A 27819-nucleotide genomic window follows, 5' to 3' on the forward strand; every position below is an offset into this window, starting at 1 on the left:
GCAATGGATCGATAATACAATAAAGAAGCAGGAACTTTGAGATGATCTTGAGAATACCTAGTAGGTAGGTAAGGTAGGGTAGGGTAAGGTAAATAAAATAAATGACTCTCCGGGTGTGAGAAAAAAATGATAATATAGGTAAGGTTCGTGTAAGTAATTAAATATAGTACATATAGTACAGTATGTTTCGTAACCCTCCAAGTTACGGATGCGGGGCGGATAGATGGATGGATGAATGAATGAATGATACTGTGAGTCTGTGATAATTGATAATTTGCGAGTTACGCTAGAAAGGGAGGGGGAGGAATGACTAGTATGTAATGTAGGTATGACAAGCAGGAGACTCGTTCATGGGGGGGATGAGGGGGTTTTACCGATGACTTTTCTGTATGTACCAGGGATTATGTAGGTATGTATATATGTATGTGTGTGAGTCTGTGTGTGTGTGTGTGTGTGTGTGTGTGTATTATGTAGGTATGTGTTTGCTTTGTGAGGCAAATCGAATAAAGAGAAATGATAACTCTATGACGCTTTCTGCACCGAAGTGTCAATGAATATAAAAGATCAATATAGTGTACCTAATAAGTATAGTATGGTATGGTATGCTTACTTCTAGAGGTGTTTTGTAAAATACTGCCCGAGGAAAGATATTAGGAGGGGAGGTGCTAGCCTACTAGGTGATGTGGATGGATGGATTACTATACCTGGTAAATCAAGATCTGATCAAGATCAATAGCTTCATAGCCTATAGGTATCTGGTACACAAATTAAGCATTCACCAATCTGAAATGTCTCTACTTGGAAGTTCATTCATTCATACCAATCTATCTATCCATCCAACCATCCATTCATTCATAGATACGAGTACGGTAAAAGTAAATGTGAAAATTTAATCTTCGTTTCATGGGTGATACAATGATTTACATTATGATAGTAGACCAGATTCCAGGATTCCAGCATTTCAAGATTCCAAGGATTCGTAATGAGAACTTTCCCCATGACGTGGATAATTTACCCCACTTTTATAGAACCGGGGGATTTTAAATGGTGGAGGGGTCGAGTCGGGTATGAATGAATGGATCGATGGATGAAGAAGGAACAAAAGAAAACAAAACAAAATAGCAAAAACAAAAGCGGAAAGGAGAAAACCTTAAACTGGACTAGTGAGGCCAAAAGTCCCTACTGAAAACGCAAATCTCAATTCTACAAACGACCCACCAATGAATGGGACAAACGTTTAGATCCGAGATGGGGAAAATGAAAAGGGAATCTTGTTTTTGGCCTGAAAAGATAATTTCAATATTGGATATTGACGAATCAGGTGAACCGTTCCAACTTGATGTGAAGATCACCTCCCTCACTATTTTATTCGTCGGTGCTATGTATTTGAAATAACAACCTCCTGATGATACCGTGATACTTGAGTATATTTCACAGTTGAAATTGATTGGTGACATTGTTGATGACTAAGCTTGATCATCAGGGAGAAATGGGGAATTAGCCAAGAGCTCATCATTGCTACTCCGTACTTGTGCATCACTAGGTCCCTATGTACTGTGCATCATCTTCTATAATCATCTAGGTTAGGCTATTTGACGCTTCTCCTCTGTACAACCACCAACCCTTCTCTCCTTATCTAGCCACGTGCCACATGCATATTCACATGTGCTTCTCCGTGCATAGCTAGGAATATCTTTCGTGTTTCACGTGCTCTAAAAATACTAGGCAAGTATGTATGTATCTCTGTAGGTAGGTGGTAATTTTACATATGGATCTCAACGATGCTTTTTCAAATTTAAATCTGCATACCTCCGAGTCCCGAATCCTAGCTACTGACTCCCTACTTACTGGGTACTAGGTACCAGGCCCTTTAATAGGAAACAGCAAGACCCACCGTGAAAAAATCACCCACTACTGTACACTTGCCCCATACCAATTTACGATCATGGGTGTCTCCTACTTGATTGAGTCTAGCACGATGATCTCCCGTTGGGATCCCATCACTTATCCTGTTCCCCGCAAAATGACTCGATCATCAAGCCTGTTCCAGCTTCTTCCTGCTTCTTCCTCAAGGAGATCGAAGTCACGGGGAAAAGCTTAAAGAAGCTTGAGAAAGGTACCGTTTAAGACATGTGAGACAAAGCCAAGACAAAGTCTCAATATATCAGTATGTCCAGGGAGGAACCGACGAGGTAGTAAGAATATTAAGACAGGTCTACCAAATTTTGAAAAGGTTTTCTTTCTTTTTTCAGTCCTTTTCATAACCTTTTCGCTAATGTTACATGATTTCGCTAATTCTTCTTCTGGGATCAGGATTGGTTCGGAGGAGGAAAGGGATATGGAATTCTAAAAAGAACCATAATTTAATTACCTAGTATTCTTCTAGGATCAGCATCAACTCGTTCGAAGATGGAAAGGATATCGAATTCTAAAAAGAACCATAATTTGATTCCAATAATTTGGGTCTGTGTCATCCTTACAAGCTACCCACCATTTGACCCACGGAAAAGAATTTGAAGATGGTCCAAGTCAATCTCAACGGTTTGACCTCGGAGTGTACAACCTCAATTCCATGATTAATAATAGTGTCATGGTCGTCTGTTATTGATCAGAGCCTTGGCTAGGGCATCACAACAGTTGCCGTGTGACAAAATACCTTGCGTATCCCATTTCCGCTTCAATGATTTCGACTTCCTAGCCTTTCTTCTCCACGATGTCGTCGTTCAACAGCAATTTGCATAATCATCCCCGTCTCCCTCAACATTATCGTCTCTCATAGCTGCCATCGCTTTGTTCTCGAAGTCGAGCACGGTGTCATGGTTTTTGGCGCTATGGTACCATGAGAAGCAATTGCCAAGCGCGAGGAAAGAGCTTAGAGGACCTCTCTTACAGCCATAAATGAACATGGTCATTACCAAATGACGAAGTGGCGTGGGGTAACTTTGAGGTTCCAGTCTGCCACTCGAATCCATAACCTGCAGCAACAGCGTTGGAGCAGGTAGCTAACAACTCTGTGTAAATTTGAGTCACTTTCAAGAAATTGTGTCTGAAATCAGGAAAGCCCGCCAAGCTGAATCGTTAAAAATCTCCTTTTACACAGACGAAATCCCAAGTGTCGCTTAAATGTGGGAAGGGAGGAGTTGATGCCGAGAACATAATTGGATTGAGATCTGTGAGAGGGCTAAAGTGCAAGAGGTGCTTCCGCTGAATTTCCGCTGAATTTGAGACTGTCGTTAAGCGTTCAGGTCAGCGGGTATATGCATTTCTCCTTGACAGTATTAGCCTGTCCACCCTGCTTGCGGGGGAAGTAGAAGACTCAGGTCAGATGGAAACTTGCATGAAGGGAGGTGCAATTGCGAGAATGGGCTGGTTGCTGATGGTGCTGCCATCACCATCGTTATCAAAGTGGTGTTATAAGTCGTGGTGGCCATCAATCGTTCCATGGTGCTACACACTTCCTCCACGAGATCTAAATAGGCATGTAAGGTATAAATGCGAAGCAAAATTGATTTTAAATTATACATCATTATTTCTCAATACTATTATCTTCGTTGTAGAGATATATGATCCTGCTCCTTTTCCACTTATCCATAATATTAGGGTGCACCTCTCATCGGTACATACGGTTGCGCCCTGGTACTTTGGATTCCTAGTAGGTCTTCTTTCACTTATAGCATCACATCTCCTCACTTACAATCACACCTTTCTTTTCGCTTTTGTCTCATAAACTCATATTCCATTACGATTCTCCCTGAAACAAACTGTGTGAAGGCTGCTTTCGGCTTCTGGCTTTGGATGTGTGTATCTACAGTACACTCTAGCTCGGGAGACCGTCCAATCTCTAGTTTCATCGGCTGGGAGCGATCGGCTCCTGTCTGTTGCGGTGGGTGACTTTCTTGATGCAGCGACTAGTACCGGACAAGGTTCCTGTATAATGCTACGAGGCAGCATTCCGCTTTTCTTCAGCGCTCTTCATAAAAAGAGGAGGTAAATTTGGAGGTATGCGCTAACTACCGTTAGAGAGCTTCTAGTGTTCTTCCAAATGATGGTATTTGTTGCGTGATATATCTTTGGTGTATTAGTAAACTTCCATCGTGTCACATTACCATATTTGTGGGTGCTCACATGTCTTCTCCAAAGAAGCATAGGAGAGTAAATATTTCATGTTACAACAGCAGCAACTCACGACTAGAATGGCACAAAAATTCTATTATAATAATAGTAATAAAAACTTCATATCAATAATTCTAACGTTGCTACCGCAAAGCAATAAACTATTAATGTTCTGATTTGATTTGGATAATCAAGTGTCAATACAATAGACCGATTTGGATAATCAACTTCAATGTTCAATTTTGGATTTTGGAACTAACATCGTTGGCAATTGGTGCTCCGGGTCCCTTATATCATTTGGGCTACCCCTACTCAAGAGCCATCTGGGCTTATATCAACCAATCAATCTGCCGTATAATAATAATAAAGATCTTATAGTCCCTCCTCCGGCTGGAAACTTCCCCGGTCATTCAAAACACCATTTCTCCTAACTTAAATTTTCCCTTGTTACTATATTGACCATGACCTTCCTTTCGGGTGGAGCAGTCATCTGAACGGACATGTTGTTGAGATCCTGACCGGGTTCAACCCAGGTCTTCCCCACTGGTATTACGTCGAACCTCATTACTAGCATTGCCACGAGCGCTGCTACCTCTGCCATAGCGAAATCTCTTCCAGGACATAAATTTACCCCTCTGCCAAAACTTCGAAAGGCATGTCCAGGAACCTTGCCACAAAAGCAACCTGCACGAAATGAATCGGCATTTTCTCCCTATGTCTTCTCATCAAAACGTAATGCTTTGCTGGCTATGATAACAATCGAGCCCTTCTTAAGTAAATACTGGTTGTCCCCAACGATCATATCTTCCATGACCATACGTGGTCCTGGTACCGTAGCTCGGAATCGTAAGGCTTCTTGTTGAGCATACAGGAGTATTGGCGCATCTTTCAATCTGCGAAGATTAATCTTGCTTTGAAAAATATCTATTTGAGGCAATTGTTCGGTAGTCGTCATTGCTCGAGCCAAGTTCCGAACCTCTTCAAGAAGCGCTGGATCAGAGAATATGCGGATCATGCCATCAAATCCACCAAAGGGGGGAGAGCGCCCGCCGTGTGGCTTGCAGCCTATCTATTAGGAGACTTGATTTCTCAGACGCTGACTCTGAATCAGTAACCAGTTCTCTCAATGCATCTCTGCCCAGGCCGCTAAGCTCGGCTGTGAATCGGTCCTCCACGTACCAGAACGAGGTTGTTTTGTCCCGTCGTTGAAGACAGTGCATCAACTCTGCGGAGCTGATGATATGAATTTCCCGCCGAACATGGAGATCGAAACCATGATTAAGCCACCACTTTCAGCTCGCATACTTCTTCGATTTGCTCTACGGTATCGTACTCCTGAAAAATGTATTGCACCGCCGTGCTTTATTGCCCTTCAAGACGCAAAACATGTCCAATCACAACCTGCTGCCAATCTTGAAGCATTGCAATAGCTATATTTGGTGAATGGGCTATCGGAGTTATGATGAGAGGCAGTCTATGAATATACTTCAAGTTATCCTTCAAATTAAGACCAGAACGACAGGTGTGGATAACCTGTCTCCACAAGTCACCGAACTCGATTATATGCGGTGGAAGCTTCTCTATGAAGGCATTTGAGAGACTCAATCGGATTATCAACGCTTGTGAAGTTGGTGCTCGGCGTTTGATATAGTTACGATAATGCTCCGCAATCTTGAGATCTGGCGCAAAGTAAAGCATTGTGCCTCCAAAGCCTCGGAAGTCGCTCGGAGTCCCATTCACTAGAGAGCCAATTTCAATATTGCCCTCTTTATCCCTTCTTACTCGGTCTGTGGAGATGACCTTGTACAAGGCTAGGTGACCTGGGACATTGGATGTTCTTGAGGCCGTGTCGGTTGCGACACTAGTGTTGAGGGCGTCTCTATTCTCCGCTCTCGAGTCGCTATCCCTCATCATCCGCTCCAAACTTAGATATCGGATCTCCATTGTGTCTCTAACCTAATGATGAGCCGACTCTGTCAACCTCACATTCAAAAACTCGGCATCCATAATAGCGTTGATGAGTTCTGAACCAACGCCCCAATTCTTCATGTGTTCTTCCCAGTCGTCTGCACTGTCTCCGAGCTCGTTATAGGGAATGTGGCCGGTAGCATGTTCGAGAAATTCTACTTCAAAGATAGTACCGCGGCCTTCTTCGACTGTATTGATTGTTGTCCATCGTGCCCATATTTCAACAGCTTTCTGGGAGGTCCAGCCGAGCCATTCCAGTGTTTCCTTGTTGTCAAGGAATTTCGGTATCAAGGTATAGACTCTATCATCTACTGCTGAGCTTCTGATCCCCCGGATTCGAAGGAGGAGAGCGGCTCGGAGTGCGAGAAAGAGGATGCAATTAGCTCCTTCTATTTACTGCTGGCTTCACAAGATTCCGTTCCGATAGGAAGGCATCGTCAACGGCGTTAAAGATGGGTTTAGATGTCATCTGAGGTTTGGCGCAATTTGAGGTTATGCTGTAGTGGTTTATTCGTATGGTACTTGGTGAACTGTATGTATATCAAAGTTTGTGGCTTTGGTTGGCTTAATGTAAACCAAATGAATTGTATTGTATTGGAATGGAATGGAGTGGGATCAAAACAGCATATTTATAGAGGGTGGAATACATTTTTTGCCATATTCTGCCACATTATTCAACATTATTCAAATTTTGCCATATGATTCACACTAATTCACATTAATTCACTGGGTTGCGGGGAATGAGCCGTGGTGTTCAATCACCGATAATCCGCTTCGACTAGTCATTATCACAACCACTAATAACTCTTTCCTTAGAGAGTTTATTCAAGACTTAAGGTTTTTGATAACCCTAACCAACTCAAACTATAGTAGAGCTAGGTTATACCGGTTCGAAAATTCGACCAATAAAATCCGGTTTCCCCTAGGATCCATGGACACGTTTGCTTAATGGAATGAATTTGACCAATCAAGGTAATCAGCTTATATAATCCTTCGAATTCGTGATGTATCATGTAAATCATTATTTTAAAAGATAGGTTCCACTACCTACTCTAAGCGACTCTTGTAAGGGGAATAGTTTTGTTTAGACAAGTCTTTCGAAGTTTAATATTCAAATTTTCCTAACAATATCCAGTAGAGATATTTAGAGAGTTAAGAAACCAAGTATATTTAATCTATTAGAAAGTGTTACGAGGTTTGCCGTCTAGATCACGTGGAAGTGCTCTAGGCTCTCGAGGTGGTTTATAACTAGGCGTCAAGCAGGGACTTAAAGTAATGACAATAATGCAATTCGTAACTAATAGTAGAGTATACTAAATGATTGATCTTGAGCACGAAGCTCTATACAAAGGAAATCCATCTTGATTATATAGACTTTCATGCCTATCGTTCCTTCGGTCCCTTCGATCCCTGTTGACCTCCTGGGATCTTGGCAGCATATGCATATAACGAGCAAACAAAACTCAACTTTTAATTCATTCTTTCCTTTTTGGTATACTGTTTGTTTGCTTTCAATATTTTGATTTCAAAGCACTTTAATTCCGAAGGCCGAATACCCAACCTATTCCTTCATTTTTTGAATATATGCTCGCAGCTTAACTGCTTAGCTAGAGAATCAATCAATTCAATCTGATGCTCTTTCTAGTCTCAAGAAACCCAACAATCCCTTTATCGAAGGGATCGAAGGTGTGACGGAAAAGTCGTAAACGGAGTCAATTCAATTACTTAGAATCTAAAACTAAAGAACTAAGAAGATTCTAAGTAAGAAGGTCTTTATATACAGGGCTAGTGCACGTGAGCCACTAGTGGGTAACAACCGTCACGTAACAGAAGGGATCACATGACTTCGTATGTGGTCATATGATACGAGGCCAGAAGCCGTTGTAACAGAAAGCATCTGCTGTCAGAGAAATTTTATTCTTTTAGAGATAGCTGATTCTAGATTCTTAGGGGGTGGCTTTGTTAGGACACAATTTAAATTTTTTACATTTATTTATAAACGATTTTTAATATAAATTAAAATATAATATAATTTATTAAAACTAATTTTTATTTTAAAAATTCAGTAAAATCAATAGTTCTATAAGACTAAAATGAAACCATTCTGATTATTCAAGAATCACTCTATAATTATATTTAAAAAGGTTACTATCAAGGCTCTTGTCACGATTCATTAATTCACGTGACCTCGAGGACCTTGAGGACCTTTTGGACCTTAGGGTCCCAAGGGTCCTCAAAAGATGATATAGGGTATATAAACATTCATTTAGTCTCGTAGTTAAGGAGCTTCGTGCTCAACTTAGTTATCAATTAGTTTACCTACATTCTACTTGATCTAGTAACGACTTCACTTCCAAGTGAAGACCAGTGATAAAGCCTTAACCCACAACTACCAACCAGACGAAACCTTAGGCAGCCGCTGCCTCCAGTATAATATCGTTACAGCTCTAAATCTATATCAGGAAAGGCTATCAAGAGATAATCGGCTTGCTGACTGTGTAGATAGCTCTAGTGACAAATAGAAACTGTGAGAAATTTTTGACTACAAAACTCTATAGTTAAGATACCAAGATAGACTAACCAGTAGATACTGATAGAGGTACTAACCCGAGCAATTTCCTTTACGCGACGAGTTCATAAAAGAGTAGATAAGCGAGGCAAGGCAAAGACCTCCTCTAAAGTGGACGGGAACACGCCCTTGGATGAATACTCATTCATTGTTCATTGATTTTCATCACATAGAAGAACGCGGTGGGTGTCTGGAAGAGCTAGAAGACAAGCCCAAAATGAAGTAATGAATATGTGCTCAAAGCCGGTGAATGCCATCTACGCCCAGAATATACACGACCCTCAATATCCACAGAATTTAAGTGTCCTACTTGGTAGCTCCGAGACTTTCGATAACTACCATGTAACCGCAATGTTTGAATGAGGATGAATGCCTTTTCCAACGCTCCTCGCTCCGACGCCACTGTATGCATTCATGGAGAAACACAGATAAGACCTTCCCATCCTAATACTAATGCCCCCACGATAACTCCAAGTTCGCCTATAGCACGCAAGAATTTCCACCTTCCATTACTCAACCTCTGTCGCCTCAGGTGGCAGTGTAACCATAGCCTTAAGTCTCGTTCTCCTCCTCGGGGGTGTCTTTGGTGGTACCTTTTTCTGCAAATTACTTGCTCTAACCGTCGGTGGAAGTGGAGGCAGCGCACGTTTCTTCCTCTGAAGTTCGTCTGAGGTTGCCATCACTGGCGCATCGTGATCATGTGCGGTGCTTTCACTTCCTGCTTTCCGACTTGGTGTTTGGACACCGCGTTTTTCTGTGACAGCAGCCACATCCGAAACACTTACCGAGCTTCCAGTTTGTGACGGTGAAAGACTCATACCGAGAAGTTTCCGTGCTACTTCGCCTTCGCTGATGTCATCATCTCGGAGCCAGGGAACTTTGGCTACTCGCTCGACGAGTCGTATCGTGGTCTCGTCTGCTGGCTCCCAATGTGCATTACCTGATCCACCAAGAATGCTTAGAACTTTTACTACTTCATCTTTCTTGTAGTGGGGTGGCTGTTGTAATTGTGTATGTGCAAGTAATGGGTAGAGGACTCGAAGATATGTGTGACGAAGAGAAACAAACTCATTAGGGAGATCGAGAAGGTTACGAATTATAACATCTAAGAGGACGCGGAGATCATTTGTGTAGAAGTATTCGTAGGTAGCCTTTGTAGTAAACAATAAATATAAAAGCTTGAGTATCAGAAGTTGTAGAGAGGTTTCAGTTTCGCGGTTGAGTAGAAGAATGATATTCTCCCCAAAGGTCATATATGATGACCCTTTGTGGCTGAGAATTTTAACAACTCGATTTGTTAGAGAATGTGATGGATCTAACGTTGACGTAGAAGCAACCATATATTGTTCATTCAAGACTAGCTAGAGAAGCTGTTAGCAGTCGACGCATAAAATCTTCAGCAGGGACTTACCAAAACCCGAATGACAGGGTAATGATAAGGATCATCAACATCATCTGATAGCTCTTCAATTATTTGAAAGAGACATGCGACAAACTCATCATCTACCTGACCTAAGTCCTCGAAACTGATTCTTTGCATCCTTGACATCTCGTACAAAAGTTCCAATAGTAGTCTATGCAAAGTTGGATCATCGCTGTTCCCTTTCTTAACCAATTCCAATAATCTTGGGAAACAACCCTCCTTGTTCATCATCTCGAAAGTTGCTTCATTCTGACGTCCGTCGAATAGTAGAAAGCTCGCTATCACATGCAGGGTAGCTGGTATGTCCTCCTGCATAAGACTATAGACAATCTGCGTCCTCACGTAGTCCTTATTCGCCGCGAACAGTTCGCTCTGCATTAACTTGTGCAAGCATTTTGCGACGTCGAACTCTGATTGCAGATATTCCTCTTTAAAGTTGGTTGTGAATTGTAGGTAGGATCGCAATGCATTATCAATTAATTGATGCGAGGCACATTTCGCGGAAACGATGTCATCGATTTCTAGAAGCAATTTTTAACACCAAAGTGACACAAGTCTCAAGAGATCTATATATACATACCATCCCAGAATTGTTGTTCATTATCTAAAGTGTATGCGACCTCGAATCCATCCATATTGGTTGGTCGACACCGAAAGGGAGATCGTAGAGGAGTGAGTATTTATGCTATCGTAAGAGCATCCCGAAGTTCTTATGTGCAAAATATTAATAAAGTCGAGGAAATAGAATGGGCAGTACAGTCAAGACAAGTCGTAAATTAAGTTCCAGTTTGTCGCGATCAACACAGACAATGAACACTGTTGCACGGTTTGTAGAAAGTTGGTGCTCGAGTACTTTTATGAAGTTTGTAATGACCCGCAACCAAAGTCAATGCCATGCCGATGCACTCGGAATGCAAAAAGTTAGCGCCTGGTATTCAACAAGGCTGATGACGAACGGAGCCTTGTCATGATTCACCAAAATTAATGGTTATTTACCATTTCATTTCATCTCATTACATTACAATCACATATATCACGCAAAATTCACCCCTCATTCTTTGGTTGGTCTTCCAGGTAGTGATTCCTTTGAAGGGAAAATAGAATCTCTTGAACGCTATTAATCGGCACATATTTCGAGCCACATTGTGTATCATTTACAGATATACTGAATGGTTGAATCATTGTCAACTTGAAAAGCTTAACCAACAACTGAAATCCGACTAACTTCTTAACCGAAATTGAACCCCCCTGGACCAAACTTGAAGTTGAACTGTTGACCTCCACCATGTCCACCGCTATGTTGGAAAGGGAATCCACCGCCACCGAATGGGTTACCTCCTTGAAACGGATGGCCTCGTTGTTGCTCATGATCATTCGGATCATCTCCTTGATCGAAACGAGCCTTTAATTCAGGATCACTCAGTACTTCATATGCTTCGTTAATGGCTGCCATCTTCTTCTCGGCCTCTTCTTTGCTAACTCCTTGCTTGTGAGCCTTGTCGGGATGGTTTAGCTTTACCATTCTTCTGTATGCCGACTTGATTTGAAGCTCATCAGCATCCTTGGATACCCCTAGAACCTTGTAATAGTCTTTTGTTTTGCTTCGCTTTAACTCTACCTGAGCTTTTTGTAAGAGCCCCCCAATCTGCTGTGCATCAGGGTGATGTTCCTTTGCTGTATTGAGGGTGGATATTGCAGCTTCGTAGTTCTCCGCTTCCATGTGTTTCTGGGCTTTGTGGAGAAGCCCATATAGAGAGTTTTCGTTGAGTGAAAGAGCTTCGTCACAGTATGTAGCAGCTTTTTTGGTATTCTTGGTCTGTGTTGTGTTAGTTACAATAGAATTTGTCGCCAACTCTCCAAACATACCTCGTGATAAGCCTGGCAAACCATTTCCACAACTTGAGTTACAAGGTGATTTGGCGCATGCTCCGGGATAATGCCAGACTCTCGGAACTCCTTGAGATCATCCTTAATCTCTTGAACCAATCCAACGTCCTCCCCAGATGGGACGAGGAGTTTCACTCCACTCGAGTATTGATGCTTTTCAAAAAACTTCCGAGCCTGGGCCAAGTTTTTGTCGATGGTCTTCTCTCTTCTATACAACTTCTTACAGCTCTTTGAATCTGGGTCTGAATGTAAGCATTTCCTCAACTGATCCATACCCTGTTCCAATTCCCCTAGGTTGTAAAAGTTAATCGTGGAAATCCGGAGATGAGGGTCCGTAAGTCCTGGCTGCATCTGTAAAACATGCTTTAGATCACTCATTCCTTCTTGGACTTCCCCGCGCTCAAAACGACAATGGGCTCTGGTTTTGCGAAGTGATACCACCTTCGACGCAACCATAATTGCAGCTCCAGCCTGTGTCACACATTCTTCCCAGTTCTGGCTCTTCTCCGCATCCATCGCCAAGCTAGCTGCACCTTGGGCCTCAATTAAGTTTGCGAGTTCTTCTTCGGCTCCCTGAGATGCGCCCAAGGCGAGGTAATCTTGTTTTGCGTTTTCCCAATCGCCATTCTTTGCCCTAATTTTCGCCCGTTGTGATAGTGCCGGCTCATGGCCTGGTTTGATTGTCAAAACCTTATCAAAGTCCTGAGCAGCCTGGGCCATTCGACCGAGGGACAGGTAGGCAGCTCCGCGACGGAAATGACTTAAATAGTTTGATGGATCACGGGCGATCGCAATATCATAATAAGTTAAAGCATCATTTGTTTCGCCCTTTGCCAAATGCGCATTGGCAGATGCTAGTAAAGATGATATTGGGGTATCCGATGGGATGTCATTCGCAGAAAGAGCAGAAACTAGTGAGTTTGAGGATAAGAGAGTTGCTGCGAAAGCAAGGACCGACAACTTTACTTTCACAATCATATTGACTGGATGGGTTAAGGTTAACGTCTACGACGAATCTAAGTAGAGAAGGCTCAAAGCATGGAGTAAAGAGTCAGGGAAAAATAAGAAAGGGGAAGTGAGTGATGATGAGTCTTTAAGAAGGAAGAGTCAACAACAATATGAACAAATTAATTTACACGTGGAAGATGTTCGAGAAATCGGCAGAATTATCTGGCCTTTCGACTGAGTTAATTCGGGGGGAACTCAATTCCTTTGAGAGGCTGTAAACTAAACTGGAACCGATGTGGCGCTTGCATTATCTTTGTGTTAAAATTATCTGGAGCCTTGTCTTAATTAGGTTTAATTGGGCAGTACCTCCGAGTATCCCTGCTTAGCGTACCTCAGCCTCGTCCACAGGATGAGTACCTTGTTGTCAATGTTTACTCCATACTTTTCATAAAAATAATATATCTTCATCTCCACGCTACAGATGTGCAACAGAACTTTTTAAAAGTTTCGATATTCTTCCTCATCCAAATTCACATTTCTATTTTATATCTGGGAATCGATCTTCAGTAATAATCATGTCCCATCTCTCGCCCGAAACGATCTTCTCTCCCACAGTTGCCCGCCAGCAACTCGCAGCTGCCAAAGATTGGTCATATATTGATAGCTGGCTCTCGATCAAGTTCGCCAGTCAGGCCATTCCATCCTTCGAACGAAATCCTTCTACGCTCAAAGCGCTACTCTCTCTCGCCTCACTTAACGAAACTGCAGATGAGGAACAGGAACTCTTAGCTCGATCGCGGGAAAAGGCTCTTACCGCCATACAAACCTCCCTTCAAAACGACGCAAATGCCGAGCTTTTACATACCCTGGAAGATTCCCTCACTCCAGAAGGTCAAACCTCTCTCGAGACCCTCGCATCCTTATCGACGACCTTCAACCTATCCACTCCCTCCCCCGAACTCATCGGCCACAAACTCCTCTCCTTACAAACAACATCCTACACACTTTCTCAAGCCAGCTCCCGCGTAGCTACCCTCCAGCGCTCTCTCACCACGGAACTGACCAACCTAAGTACCCTCATCGCCTCTCTCCAATCTCCCTCTTATCAAGCCCCCGACGACCTCCCTAAACAAACAGTCGACCTCCAACGCAAAGCAAAAATCCTCAGCAGCAAATTGCCCGAAATCCGCGAGCGCATAGCTACTCTATCATCTTCATCCAATACATCTACTCCGAAAGTAACTGTTGAGACTATCAAAGCCGAAGAGGAGAAATTCAAAGAGTGGTTAAAGAGAGTCAAGGATTTGGAGACGCAGGTCAAGGCATTCCACGGTTTACCACAAGATATTGATTTGGCCAGACTGGAACTAGAGAGTTTGAGAATGGAGTTGAGGGACTTTACAAGAGAAAGAGACGGGTTATTTGAGGGACTAGTGGAGAGAGAAAGTCCCAAAAAGAGCAGACGATAGTATGGTAGGTAGCCGCTCGAATTACTCACGATTAGAAACGAATGCACCACACTCATGAAGCCGTCCCAATGAAGGTCGAGAACAGGCCAATTGCATCTAATGCATCTCGTTATATTATCTCCTGTTCCTTGACCATCGACATACCTAGACGTATGCCATTTGCTTAAAAAATACAACCCCAAGAAGAAAATCATGTTTAAAGCACATCTTTGCGAGAACCGACTATATATACAAAATCCTTCGCACCATGTCGCTTGCTTTCATATCACTCAAATGCTGACCAATCGTATAAACCGTAGATAGAGCGATCTATCCATTCAAGAATCCCCTTGTAAATCCCTCGCATATGCACCGATGCACTAAAAAGAAACGATACAAACAAAAGAGATGGTATCAAATACAGCACTTTTCTCCAGCGGCCAGTCTATCACCCGCAAAATCGTGACGCTTGCTTTATAAAAATGTTTCAAATCATGCAAATATAGAAGTTTACGGCGTATAGATAGATTAGCGCGGCCTAATCCGATTAATATTGATTTGAGATCCTCAAGATAATAAGTTATCTTGAGATGTAGTTTGTAAAGGCTGGATGTTGTGGAAATGCCGTTTGTCTAACTAATATGTGCCGCGAATCTTGGCGTAAAGTTCCGTATCCAGGAAGTTGTAGTGCGTGTCCAGTTCACAGAAGGGATGCTGGGTAAGGAGGGTCTCGGCTGTCGGACGTTCGCTGGGAATACTATATAATAGCGTCAGTTAAAATGTAGATTGTTGGGAAAGAGGAGACACATACATAGTCCAGCAGTCCATCATGAAACCTAAAGCCCCAGGGCTGATGGCCTGAGCAACATCATCCGGAATCGGCGGCGCCTCACTTAGACTTCCCAGTTTGTAGATAGCGCCTACAGTTTCCTCCTTGGCCCAAGGTCGTTTCCCACCTAACATTTCTAGGACAACGCAGCCAAGTGACCAAATGTCGACCTTTGCCGAATATCCCTCGCCCTGTGATCGAACGACCTCAGGAGCCATCCAGAACACGGATCCCTGCATGTTATTGGACGCATCATTACCATAGATGTTGTCTGACTTCTTTGAGATACCAAAATCAGAAATTTTGCACGTTCCATCCACATCGAGTAAGATGTTATCGGCTTTGAGATCGCGATGAAGGATACCTTCCCGATGGAGATATGCTAATCCGTCTAGAGTTTGGCGAGTTAACGAGCTGACCACGGTTTCTTCGAATTTGCCATGCTTTCGAAGACAACCTCCTACACTACCACCAGATATATATTCCAGGAAAATACTGATGGACATCTCGCCTCTCTCGCAACCGAGATATTGCACAATATTAGCATGATCAAGATGTTGCATAGTATCAATTTCTTGATCTAGCGCAGCTACCATCTCACGCATTTTTTCTTTATCATTTCCAGCAGCTTTAGGATTGACTTCAACCTGCTTGACTGCCAAAAACTCTCCAGTTGTAGCATTCATACCAAGGTAAACACGACCATAAGTACCCTTTCCAATAAGCTGACCTTTGAACCACCGAAAGGTAGCTTGTCGTTTAGGTATTGTGTCTTGTGGGATCTGAGGAATGAGTAGGCTACCACGCTGCGGTTTGATTTGCACAATGTTAGCACCAAACATCTTAGTACTTTTTCGGCGCTGGATCGTGCTTGAAGTCTTGTCGCCTTTTTCAGGGGCAACCGTAGCTGAGGTATAACGTTTATTTGCTTCGTGTGCTCCTCTTGCCACTTCACGGATTGACTTCATTCGGCCTAAACCACCAGAGCGTCGAATACTGCGATGCGCAACACCTTGCGTTGAGCTCGATCTCTCAAGTGCCTTTAGAGTCGATTCGTCTGACCCGAGTGTGTCTCCGTCACCGTAAAGGCTTGTGCCAGGCGTAGAAAGCATAGAAGGTCCAGTGATTGACAACGAAGACATGGAAGGCGTTGTAGCTGTAGCTGACTCCACTGTATCTTGCTCTGCGATAGGAGAAACTGGTGGGGAACCACCGACACCCTCGTCCATGATGGGTTGATCCACATTGAGATTAGGGAAAAAGTCCTCGAGATTCTTAAGGATATTCTCCTCGGGAGGTCTGGGAGCCCAGGTATCGGTACGCGCGAAAGATCGTCTACGGAGCACTTTTGCCTGTTTCTCCTCTTCAGTTTCTTCAGTGGTCCGCTCGCTTTCGTCTCTGCGTTGATTGTCAAAATCGGGAAGTTTTGAAAGGCTTGATGAGGATGAGCTATCCTGTTGAGGTGAGCCCCATGATACAGAAAGGCCCTTCTTGGATCTTGCGGTCTTGACAGTCAAACTTGGTCGCTTGGAGATGCCGGAAGTATTATCTCCACTGACGCTCTCCTTGGCTTTCTGCGTCTTTTGTATTGGTATGCTAAATAAACCAGAGTCGGAGTCGGAGTCGGAGTCTTCTTGCTCTACTTGTTGAGGAGGCTTATCAAAAACAACGCTTGCCTCGGTGAAGTCAAGGTTGGGACCATAAGATTTCCGGTTTCCAGGTACTGTGAGTTCAGATATGTGAGCACTATTTGGACTAATATCGCGAGAAGGGCCTCTTCGAATTTCTTCCTCCTTCATTCTAGCTATTGCAGCAGTAGTAGGATCTGTCAAAGATGTACCAATGCTTGCCGATAAGCTTTCTTCTTCTACAGCATAATCAGGGATAATAAATGGTGTATCGCCTTTGCCCCAGGTAATGCTGCCCGGAGTGCCACTCGATTTAGGGCTGCTCCTACCAGATCCAGTGTTCCCGTGATCGACCATCGACATAGCATTTTTGCCATGATTCTCCGAGCCGTCGATTGGAGGCGACTTTTTGGCTGGAGCCACAGTGCTTGTTGGATGGCCTAGTGTTGAGAACCCCTTGCCCATAACGAAGAGAGCAGCACCTATACCTCCTGGAGTTATAGGCGAAGCTGGAACTGGCTTCCGTTTAGTGCCAGATCCTTCCAAAGAGTCACTTCCGGATAAATGTTTGCCTTCGCTATCGACATCGCTACACGGTAAAAGAACTTGCTGACCAGTTTTCTTGCTCAAAGAGTTGGCTTTAATCAAGGTAGCTGACTCTCCCGGGACTGGTGGGGCCTTTCTTTGGGGGAAAAGAATATCCGGCTTCTTATCTTCGAAAGGCGACAGCCGCGGTTGGTCAAAATCAACATTACGACCAACAATGCCCACAGGACCATCCGCAGTGGTTGGCGTACCTTTGATCGCCTTCTTCTTGGCCAGGTATTCTTTTTGCCTCCGGTCCATTTCGGCTTTGTGTTCTGCGGATGCCATTGCTATAAATGCTTGTCTATCAGCTTCTGGTATCTCTCTCTCTCCAAGGTGCGAAGCCCGATACGCCATTAGACGCTCTTTAAGTGCGTCTGGTGTTTCGGTTACGGGCACAGATTGGTCTTTTTGTGGTGCACTTCCGCCTTTGACAGTGTTCTGCCGTGAAGTAGGCGGAGACGAGCTGGATCGTCTTCTATTTCCATTGAGTTGCGCATAAGCTTCTTCATCGAGAGGCGCCGTTGGTGGTAGACTAGGCGAAAGTCCACTCCCTTCGGTAGTAAAGTTCACACCAGGGCCGGTGAACTGTGAGGCAGGAAGTGATATTGCGGAATTCGCCGGGCCTCTAACAAAAAATTTGAGATTACCAGACTGATCAGCTTTGGTCTTTTTGCAAAGCAGAAGTTTATGATCATCTAGCGCTTCTTCATGCTCCATTTTACCTAGCTCAGTTAGATAAATTTGTGTGTATTCCGAGTCATGAATGCCTAAGTTCGAGCAAATAGTAGCCTTGAGATCCTGCGCGTTGTCGATTTCCGTGAGATCGCACAAGCGAAAGTTCCAGCCGTCTGTAGTTACTAGTACATAGCTTCTTCCTGTAGCTCGTACACCCCGATAACCGGTTTTGTGAGCAAATTTATCATACTCTGACGCCGAGAATGTGGACAAAGGTCGGTCCAGGGAAGTTTCGCTAGAGTTGCTAATCTTACCATTACCCAAGAAAGGTGCAGCTTTAAAGCCTAGGGATGGGCTGGTGGGCGAATCAAGATTCTGGTCTTCTGGTGATGGAGCAAACCCATCTTCTTTTCCTCGTCGCTTCCTCCAGTGACTGAGGAAACCTTTCGATTCTTTTGCGGAACTGGGTTGTTCTGAGCTTGCGGAGCGCTCGCCATCCATGGGAGAAGGGCGCGACACATCGACACCATGTCTTCGACTATCCTGGTTTCTTACAAGGTTGAGTTCGCCGACGGCTCCCCCCATTCCACCTCTGAGTGCTTGGCTAGCACCCGATGGTACCCCAGATCCGTAGATTGCTTGACTAGAAGAAATAGAATCGGTACTGTTGCTCGATCGATGGCCAAAAACGGCGCTGCGAGGTGAGGCCGACAAATTCTGCCCGACTGGCGTGTGAAGCGTTGCATATGTCCCAGCAGGACTACCGCTCTTTGGGCTTCCATCTAGACGAAGGGGCTGCGACTTAAAAGTACCTTCGTTGAATTCATTACTGGCGCTCGGGCTATGCCGCCGGCCTTCATTATCGATGTTTTTCAAAACATTTCGATGGGCATTTCGGCTATTATTGAAATCGTTCTCTTCTGCGGTATTAATATTGCTCAAAATAGGCATAGTGGTACTTCTTCCCGAAAACCTTCTCGTTCCCAAAACTTGTCCGGAACTTGTAAACATCTGTTTTCCAGCGCCATTATCATCGCCGTTTGCTGTGTTCGGTGTAGATAAAGAGACTCCATTTCCGCGGCTCAGATGGAGCGAGTTATCCATAGTGCCATCCGTACTGGCACTTGCAATGAGATTGGCTGCAGACGATTGCCGTCGAATTTGCGAAGACTTGCTGCCTTCTATGCTTTTCCCAGTCACAATAGCCTTGATCAAACGCCGCATTCTCTTCCCCTCTTCGCGCTCCCTAGCTTGGTCCCAGCCAGTCCCACTACTCGAGCACTCTTTTGCCAGCCGTGGATATACTTGCTGATGCATCATCCCGAAATTACCTCTACCACCATGAACACTGCCTAGCTCAAGAAACACGGAGCCATATATATTCAACGCTTTAAAAGTTTCTTGCCAATCATTCGAAAAGTGATTGTTGGCCAGCCACAACAAAACGCGATTCATGGACCATTGGGAACCCGCGTCGTTTGGTGAAATTGGTGTGTTCGCATTATTACCGGCCGCATGTTGGTGTGAATTGTTTGACGTTGCTGTCAAGCCTCTATTGGTGGCCGAGGACAATTGTGGATTCATCAAGGTTGCTGTAGGGGGGCCTGGAGAATCATATTCCGGGAGATGGATATTATTAAACCGGTGGGGTGTCTGCGACGGATATGATCGATCCTTATAATAACTACTGTCATCTAATGGTGTCCCCCTTGAGCTATCCGAGACGGCAGAAAAGTCCGCACTATCCTTAAAGCTCTCTTGGCTACTCCATCCCAAAGCAGGTATCCCAACGCCAGGTCCAAATGACTCTCCACGCGGTATATACGTTGCTGACATCTGCTCATTATTTGGCTGAGGCTGGCCTATCGATAACACCGCAGGTTGATGATGCTGACCGGGATTGTAGGCATGGTATTGGCTTGTGCCAGGGGGATTTGCTGGCGGCCCAGGATATGATCTATTGTTGTTGACTAGCCAAGTTTGCTGAGATTGCTGCCAGCTCGTTGTGGGTAGAGGTGGTGGACCGGGTAGATGTGGAGGAGGTAGATGTGGAGGATTGCGAGGCGGCGGTGGCGGTATATTGTTCACGTTCAGCTGATTCACATGCGATTGAGATGGAGGGGACATGGGATGCGGAGGTGGAGGTGGAATTGGGACCCCATATTGCCTTTGGTCGCCGCTCGACGGGTATCTTCCTGGTTGATACATTGAAGGATCTGGGCCGGATTGCGCAGAATGTTGAGAGTAAGTGGCAGGCGAGTAGACAGAAGGGGGTGCTAGATTGGTCGCTGCAGAATGAGCTCTGGGTCGCGAGGGTGAGCTTGACGCAACAATTGTAGGATACGATGAACCTGATCCGTAGGCCGTAGGTATAAGAAGACTTGCAGAACTACTCACTGCGTACGTTGGAACGTTGTTGAGAAGTAAAAGACTTTCAGGAACTGTAAGCTCCGCTTTCGAGGGTACCTTTCGAGGTGACGCCTGCACAGCGCAACTTGATTCTAAATGGCTTGTATTTGATCTTGTAGAAGAGCTTCGAGGGCGCTGGTTCATGGTCGCCTGCGCATATTTAAATTAGTTCGAGCGAGTCCAAAGAGATTGGAAAGTCGCAACGCTGGCCTTTGTCCGGAATGTATCAATCTCGCAAAGATAACCAACCAAGGTGTGACGGGGATAGGCGCTGAGAGCTGTCGCAAATTCGAGGACTGGGTGACTACATAAAATATAATATAAACTTTGGGAGAGAGGAAATCTTAAATCGGAGCCAAAAGGTAGGTACTAAAAATCCTGTAAATAATTTCTAACGATGGCAGATATGGGTAGAAATGGATGCTATGTAATTTTTTTCATGGGATAAAGACAATTCTAGGATTTGGGTTGTTTGGTAGGAAGTACATAGGGATTTTCCAAACAGCGCTAAAGATTTCGGGCTCCTAGTGCACCTAGAGAAAGGTTAAAGTAGTTAAAGTACCGGACAATCATTCCATTACCCCCCGCTTGGGTTTTCCCTATCAGCCATTTAGGTGCTTCAGCCACAGTTCATTCATGCTAATAACCCGAACTATCCACACTTCTTTGCTTCTGTACGGCGTATGTTTCGGAATCCAGGGCAAGACAGCGTTTTTAACTCTATTATGGAGGCTTGAGGTGAAGGTGGTATAGGATTATAGGATGAGGATATCGTATTCCAGCTCTAACCGACTCGGACCCAAATGTTATTGGCAAGTGTTGGCGCAAAAGACGATATGAGGAGGAGACTTCCTTTTATACTAGGTATACACACATATATATAAATACCAGGTATATATACACGTATCTATTTACAGTAATATTCCCTAGCCAAATACTCTGCCTCCACGGCAGTGGCTCCCGGAGGGCCAGCGGAGCGTCACTCAACAGATTAAGATTAAGATTAAATCAAGAGAATATTTTATCACATACTAGGTAGTAAGTATACTGTTGGGTAGGTTGTAATCTCGCTCTACCTCCTCCCTCCCTTCTACCATCTGCCTCCTGCTTTCCACCTCCTATTCACCCACGAAAACGTGTCGGTAGGACCAAAAGAGGCACAGGAGATACAGCTTACATTCTACTGATTAAAGGAGGTGTTCGGTAGTTCAGTAACGTTACTACATTTTTGGCCACTGAAATATGACATTCACCCATTCATCCATTCGCTCATTTATTCATTAATAGGTACTAGGTATATATGCTACACAAGAAAAACTTCGACTTTTTATTGTTGGCTCTGCCAATTTCGTTTCGCATTCCTCACAGACCAACAGCGGCACTCGGAAAACCCGCAAGGTACGAAGCTTAAATCAAAGTGCTTGGTGTGCCAAACTACATATTACTCCTACTCAATAGTAACATCAGCGCACTAATAAATGTCCATCTCGGCCTATCTACTCACTTCCCCTCCAAGTTTCTGCCTCTAGATATGTCATACACACATCAACCCATATCTATCTGTCAGTGTGCCATTGTGTCAATGTCAGGCAATAATAATGCTCTTGCTATAAATCGAAACATTTTGAACTTTCTAATCCTTGCTATCTCCATGAGACCACTTTCCAACAACCTCATTTTTTCAACACATGCACAACACATGCAGTCGTTTGCACGCAACATTCATATGCGGGTCTCTATAATCAAGATTTGTATTGGGTGGATGATTGTATGTGGCTGACTTAATAAGCCATGGTGGAGTTAAATCATGCCTTGCAGCTCTAAAGAACTCATTACAACGTCATTTTTGGTGGGGTGATTTAATGGGTGGTGTTGCTATCGGTATCGACGGCAGAAACGGCTCTCTATGGAAAAGTTATAAAGACTCAAGAGTTTACTTTCCGCTTTCGTATTTCATTTCTGAACCCCGTCGCTTTCTCATTCATCTACTGTTTCTTTCCACAAAATACCATTATCAAGAATAATTCAAATATTCAAAGCTCTGCATACCTCACAACTACCACTTCCAGCAACCCCGCCATTGTCAATCAATATGGTAGACCTCAGAACCGAATCCCTCAAATCCCCAGTGGATATTGCGGAGTATCTTTTTACGAGATTGAAGCAAATTGGAATTGACTCGATTCATGGTTTACCAGGAGATTACAATCTAGTTGCTCTTGACTACATTCCTAAACTTGGGTTGAAATGGGTTGGTAACTGCAATGAGTTGAATGCAGGTGAGTTTTGGTCCATCACCCAACAGTCCATACCTAACGACCATCTTTTGAAGGATATGCTGCCGATGGCTACGCTCGAGTGAAAGGGATTTCCGCAATCATGACTACATTTGGTGTGGGAGAGCTCTCAGCAATTAATGCTATTGCCGGCGCCTACTCCGAACGGGTCCCGGTCGTCCACATAGTTGGGACTCCTTCAACAATTTCGCAAAAGGATGGCATGCTTCTACATCACACGCTTGGAAATGGAAATTTCCATGTTTTCGCGGATATGTTTAAGGAGATTTCTTGCGCAATGGCTAAGATCAATGATCCCAACGAAGCGGCTGCTTTGATCGATCATACACTACAACAATGCTGGATCCATAGTCAGCCGGTTTACATTTCTTTGCCAACAGATATGGTTCAAAAGAAGGTCGAAGGAGAACGACTGAAGACACCTATCGACTTGTCCTTGCCTCCAAATGACCCAGATAAGGAGGATTACGTTGTTGACGTAGTTCTCAAGTACCTTGAGGCTGCTAAGAATCCTATCATCCTAGTCGATGCATGCGCGATTAGACATAGAGTCATCCCGGAGGTGCATGGATTGATTGAGAAGACTGGGTTGCCTGTCTTCGTAACGCCAATGGGCAAAGGAGCTGTTGATGAGACTTACGAAAACTATGGAGGTGTTTATGCTGGAAGTGGTAGCCAGCCAGATGTTAAAGATCGAGTTGAGTCTTCAGACCTCATCTTGACAATTGGAGCAATCAAAAGCGACTTCAATACCGCTGGATTCTCCTACAAGACCTCTCAGCTCAACACAATTGACTTTCACAGCACAACCATTGTTGTTCGTTATTCTGAATACCCGGGTGTTCACATGCGAGGAGTTCTCCAGAAGATTATTAACAAAATTGACCTTGAAAAGCTCTCTGCCGTTCCAGGGCCCAAGATGGAAAACAAGGTCACTGCAAATGAGGATAGTTCAGACACCATCACGCAAGCATGGTTTTGGCCCAGGGCAGGTGAGTTTTTGAAGGAGAATGATATTGTAATCACCGAAACTGGAACAGCCAATTTTGGTATCTGGGAAACGAAATTTCCCAAGGGAGTCACAGCTCTTAGCCAAGTGTTGTGGGGTAGTATTGGATACTCCGTTGGTGCCTGCCAAGGTGCTGCGCTAGCTGCAAGAGATGCTGGGAATGACAGAAGAACCGTCTTATTTGTCGGTGATGGAAGTTTCCAGCTCACAGTCCAAGAAGTAAGCACGATGATTCGCCTTGGATTGAAGCCCATCATGTAAGTCCCTTCACCAATCCGATCATAACCAATATGGCTAATGATAATCATAGCTTTGTGATCTGTAATGATGGCTATACCATCGAGCGGTTCATTCACGGCATGGAAGCAGAATACAACGACATAGCAGCCTGGAAGCACAAAGATTTAGTACCTGCATTCGGCGCCCAAGAAGGCAAATACCAACTTCACCAGATTAAGACAAAAGATCAGGTCAACGAGCTCTTTACCAATAAGGAGTTCAATGCTGCGGACTGCCTGCAGTTTGTGGAATTGTATATCCCAAAGGAAGATGCTCCAAGAGCATTGGTGTTGACGGCTGAGGCTAGTGCGAAGAATAATGCCAAGGTGTGATTAATAACTTGGGCTCTAACACAATTGGGATTTTGGAGGCGTATGGATTAGCTGCCAGGGCAGAATAAGATAATAATGAATTAATGAAATTTTCCTCTCACTCGGATCCATAAGAATGATGAATCGTCTTGCATTGATTGTCATGATCCTCGATCTGTCACTCTCAAGACAGGTGGCATATAAGGTTGATATACTTGAGTATAGCCACAGCTAACAGACATCATGAACCATATCCTAACCAAAAGTATCTTGTCTGCTGGAGTTAGAAATTGAGTTTGAACCCTACTTTTTGAATCAAACCGTTCATCAGTTCAAATTTCATCACTTGACCCCATCAGGCCAAGTGGGGTATACTCATCTGACTAAGCAATATTTTCCATTTTGTTTGGACGGCGTGATCTCAAGATTCCCACAAGAATAGCAAAACAACGAATTAGGATTAGGAATTCGTCCCATAAACTCGAGAAAGTAGGTGGAATTGAGTTGGGAATACATTGAAAAGCCGAGCTTGTAAAGGTGATGGCGGATTCGAATAATAAAAGAAAAGAAAGGTCCGAGGGCAGTGGTGGGAAAGATACGAGAGATGCGCGAGATGGAAATAATAGAGGGGGAAAGAGAGCCAAGGTACGTTTCTGTTCCCGTTCGAACTTTTGGTATTGTCTTGGGTTTCCTCTTTTGGGATGAGTGGCTGTGGGGGAAGTGCTGGTTGGAAGTGCGCTTTTGTTGATGGTTTGGGTGAACTTGGAGATGGAAAGGAGACTTGATTAAATTCGAAGTCTTTGGGTCGGGGATTTTGGCTCTTCAATGAGATCAACCTTTAACCGTTAGGGTTCTTTCAACCAAGGCAGCTGATTGGATTTTAATCTTTAATGATGGCTCCAATACATACGGAGAGGGAGTGTGATTTCTGGTCAAATCATCAGTGAGATGTTGCACTTCCATGGAAATGAACTTGGATTGGCTATCGATTTCTGATTTGGTGTTACTGCTTTTTTTTTTTTTTTGATTGAGTCTCGAGCTCAAAATCTATGCTTCAGCATTGCTTTTGCCGGTCTCCCTGAGAGCTTTCTGACATTTTATGCAGGGCGGCTCAAATGGGAAATGGCAAACTCCACATCAACAAACGAAAATGGCCTCTAAAAATGGTGGGAGGATAGAGCCCGGCGACCAAGGAATCTGGGCAACTTGCGTGAAGGGTAAAGAAGGAAAGGCAACAGAAGAGCTGAGAAGTCTACTTGAGGAGGTCAGTTAACACCTTTCAGCCATAATTGCTGCCAGTTCATGCTAATTCCCCCCAAGTCTGCTGAGAAATACTACGGTATATCCGTGAAGTCAGGTAGCAAGAACAATGACGAAGAAGATGAAGACGCTATCGAATCAGTTGACGACATTGAGAAATCGATTCAAAAAGAAGTTGCAGCGCATAAAGATCCGACGGAAAAGCTATTCTCAGCAGTTTACCTAGACATTCAATGCGTGCTCTTCTTCAAGACTCGATCACCAATAGATCCAGCTGATCTAGTCCATAGGATGTGTGAAGATGCAGCATCAGGCGGGGTAAGGAAACTGAGGTTTGTAAATCGTCTAACTCCAATGTCAGTCATCGGAAAAGCCACAGAAAAAGGTATCGAGGAAATCGGACAGACCGTGCTAGGCGCTCATTTTCGACTCGCTGGCGAAGCCACAGAATCGGAAGAGTCTGCTGCATATTCGGTACGTATTCCTCTTTTGCGTATAGTGCTGCCACGACATTGAAGTTCTAGCCTTAGAGTTTAATTAGGTTGTTTGAGTTCTGGGTCAAGATTTATTGACTCCCTTGCAGTATGCCATTCGACCCACGATACGCAATCACAGCACATTGAAGCGGGATACCGTGATTAAACAGGTCGCTTCGCTGGTGAATGACAATCATAAAGTAAATCTCACTAAGCCAGACAAAGTGATAATAATCGAAATTTACCAGGTAACGAAATCGGAACCCACACATGCAATTACTGGGATACTAACTTGTGTTGGCTAGACTATATGTGGTATGAGTGTCGTTGGAGATGACTGGGAAAAGCTTAAGCGCTACAACCTTTACGAGCTCCAGTCACCTTCAACCAATTCGAAATCTGGGGGACTAGTAGAAGCCAAACCAAAACCTACGCCCGAAAGCGTAACTACAGACGAGGCTCGGGCACTACCCGACAAATCAAACGGCAGTTAGCTGTTTTGAATCACTGGCATCACTTTGCATCACAAACGTGCACGGCAATCCTTTTTCCAGAGAAATACAACAGCCCCTTGTGACGCCAAATATAAGATATCAAAAATCGGTTATTTGAATACCTGCGCATATTCCACAGCAATGGATCCGTTCGCACACGCGCTTAGATCAGCTTACCTTACTCATATCTCATATCATATAATATCATAGTAATCTTATATTACATCACCCTTTCAATGTTCCTCATGCTCAAATCTCAACAAACCCACCGTTCCATCTGCAGGGAGTAAGAGTATACATCCAGCCTTTAGGTCCCTCAAAGGCACAAGCTTGACCGCTACATTCACATCAGCATTTCCAATATATGCAAGCATAGATATTGCCCTAGAAGGTCTGGAAGAATGAAAAACGTGGATGGCGGGGAATATTCGCCGGAAAACTGATATCACGATCTTGACGAAAAGTTAATTTTTCCGAATCATGGACATGGTTTCTAATACGGACAATGTAACATGTTACCAAGTGCATATCACAAGTAAATGTAGAGCTAACTACTGATCACAATATTGCATTATCTCACATACCGGGTGCCACCATGATTTTAATCGATAAACCCAGCTGAACAACGATACCCGTGGACGGCTAGAAGTTCTCGCACTCGCTTAACGGTAACCTTGGCTGTTGCAGTACTGTACATAGTAGAATTCTCTGTGTGATGATTTGCAGAACGCTTGAAACTAGGCCTACTCCCTATCCATCCATCCCCTCCTCAGACCTCGCCTCCAATAACACAAACAATACGCATATGGTATGCACAAAAGATTTGATCTCTCCCATGGTGTATGCAAGCTCGCTACATGGGACGCCGAATCAAGGTGCATCTCTTGCACTCGGGCCAAATCTGGAACGCGGCTAACCTGATCGGCTGAAATTTAACGAGGGGTGGGGTGGAACTGGACTGGTTGATCCGAGATTTTTTGGGGAAGGACGGTGAAAATGGTTATTGGAACTTGAAATATGAGATTTTTGGTATTAGCCATTGCGAAGATTGGATGGGCTGGGATGAATGGGGATTTGGATAGACGAGATTGAAAAATCAGACGAAAAGTTTTTGGGTTCCCGAGGAAAATAAAAATAAAAATAAGGTGGCTTTCTTTTGTTGTTGCATCCTAAGTAGGTAGGTACATGCATCCTGGATATACATACAT

The 27819-nt window shown here is 44.0% G+C and overlaps 10 protein-coding genes across 10 annotated transcripts; 4 read left to right on the forward strand and 6 right to left on the reverse strand.

Moving 5' to 3' along the window:
• Positions 1–2723: 2723 nt before the first annotated feature.
• Positions 2724–2912, reverse strand: SS1G_10977 (predicted protein; the record flags this gene model as incomplete). The annotated part of the gene is made up of 1 exon (XM_001587687.1): positions 2724–2912. One exon carries the CDS (start codon positions 2910–2912, stop codon positions 2724–2726), a length of 189 nt encoding a protein of 62 aa, XP_001587737.1.
• Positions 2913–4540: 1628 nt separating this feature from the next.
• SS1G_10978 (predicted protein) lies at positions 4541–4714 on the reverse strand (the record flags this gene model as incomplete). Its single annotated transcript, XM_001587688.1, has 1 exon — positions 4541–4714. The coding sequence occupies one exon, from the start codon at positions 4712–4714 to the stop codon at positions 4541–4543; it is 174 nt and encodes a 57-aa protein (XP_001587738.1).
• Positions 4715–5475: 761 nt separating this feature from the next.
• SS1G_10979 (hypothetical protein) lies at positions 5476–6867 on the reverse strand (the record flags this gene model as incomplete). Its single annotated transcript, XM_001587689.1, has 3 exons — positions 5476–6013; positions 6086–6382; positions 6809–6867. 3 exons carry the CDS (start codon positions 6865–6867, stop codon positions 5476–5478), a joined length of 894 nt encoding a protein of 297 aa, XP_001587739.1.
• Positions 6868–9159: 2292 nt separating this feature from the next.
• On the reverse strand, positions 9160–10708 carry SS1G_10980 (hypothetical protein; the record flags this gene model as incomplete). Its single annotated transcript, XM_001587690.1, has 3 exons — positions 9160–10011; positions 10062–10594; positions 10654–10708. 3 exons carry the CDS (start codon positions 10706–10708, stop codon positions 9160–9162), a joined length of 1440 nt encoding a protein of 479 aa, XP_001587740.1.
• Positions 10709–11301: 593 nt separating this feature from the next.
• SS1G_10981 (hypothetical protein) lies at positions 11302–12938 on the reverse strand (the record flags this gene model as incomplete). The annotated part of the gene is made up of 2 exons (XM_001587691.1): positions 11302–11889; positions 11940–12938. 2 exons carry the CDS (start codon positions 12936–12938, stop codon positions 11302–11304), a joined length of 1587 nt encoding a protein of 528 aa, XP_001587741.1.
• A 545-nt stretch (positions 12939–13483) lies between these two features.
• Positions 13484–14377, forward strand: SS1G_10982 (hypothetical protein; the record flags this gene model as incomplete). The annotated part of the gene is made up of 1 exon (XM_001587692.1): positions 13484–14377. One exon carries the CDS (start codon positions 13484–13486, stop codon positions 14375–14377), a length of 894 nt encoding a protein of 297 aa, XP_001587742.1.
• A 615-nt stretch (positions 14378–14992) lies between these two features.
• Positions 14993–19912, reverse strand: SS1G_10983 (hypothetical protein; the record flags this gene model as incomplete). Its single annotated transcript, XM_001587693.1, has 2 exons — positions 14993–15113; positions 15168–19912. 2 exons carry the CDS (start codon positions 19910–19912, stop codon positions 14993–14995), a joined length of 4866 nt encoding a protein of 1621 aa, XP_001587743.1.
• A 278-nt stretch (positions 19913–20190) lies between these two features.
• On the forward strand, positions 20191–20797 carry SS1G_10984 (predicted protein; the record flags this gene model as incomplete). The annotated part of the gene is made up of 3 exons (XM_001587694.1): positions 20191–20391; positions 20439–20476; positions 20605–20797. 3 exons carry the CDS (start codon positions 20191–20193, stop codon positions 20795–20797), a joined length of 432 nt encoding a protein of 143 aa, XP_001587744.1.
• Positions 20798–22577: 1780 nt separating this feature from the next.
• On the forward strand, positions 22578–24402 carry SS1G_10985 (hypothetical protein; the record flags this gene model as incomplete). Its single annotated transcript, XM_001587695.1, has 3 exons — positions 22578–22764; positions 22818–24048; positions 24102–24402. The coding sequence occupies 3 exons, from the start codon at positions 22578–22580 to the stop codon at positions 24400–24402; spliced, it is 1719 nt and encodes a 572-aa protein (XP_001587745.1).
• Positions 24403–24921: 519 nt separating this feature from the next.
• On the forward strand, positions 24922–26611 carry SS1G_10986 (hypothetical protein; the record flags this gene model as incomplete). Its single annotated transcript, XM_001587696.1, has 4 exons — positions 24922–25026; positions 25487–25645; positions 25702–26115; positions 26423–26611. The coding sequence occupies 4 exons, from the start codon at positions 24922–24924 to the stop codon at positions 26609–26611; spliced, it is 867 nt and encodes a 288-aa protein (XP_001587746.1).
• Between the last annotated feature and the right edge of the window lie 1208 nt (positions 26612–27819).

This window comes from Sclerotinia sclerotiorum, genomic scaffold (assembly GCF_000146945.2).
Source record: "Sclerotinia sclerotiorum 1980 UF-70 scaffold_17 genomic scaffold, whole genome shotgun sequence".
NCBI lineage: Eukaryota > Fungi > Ascomycota > Leotiomycetes > Helotiales > Sclerotiniaceae > Sclerotinia > Sclerotinia sclerotiorum.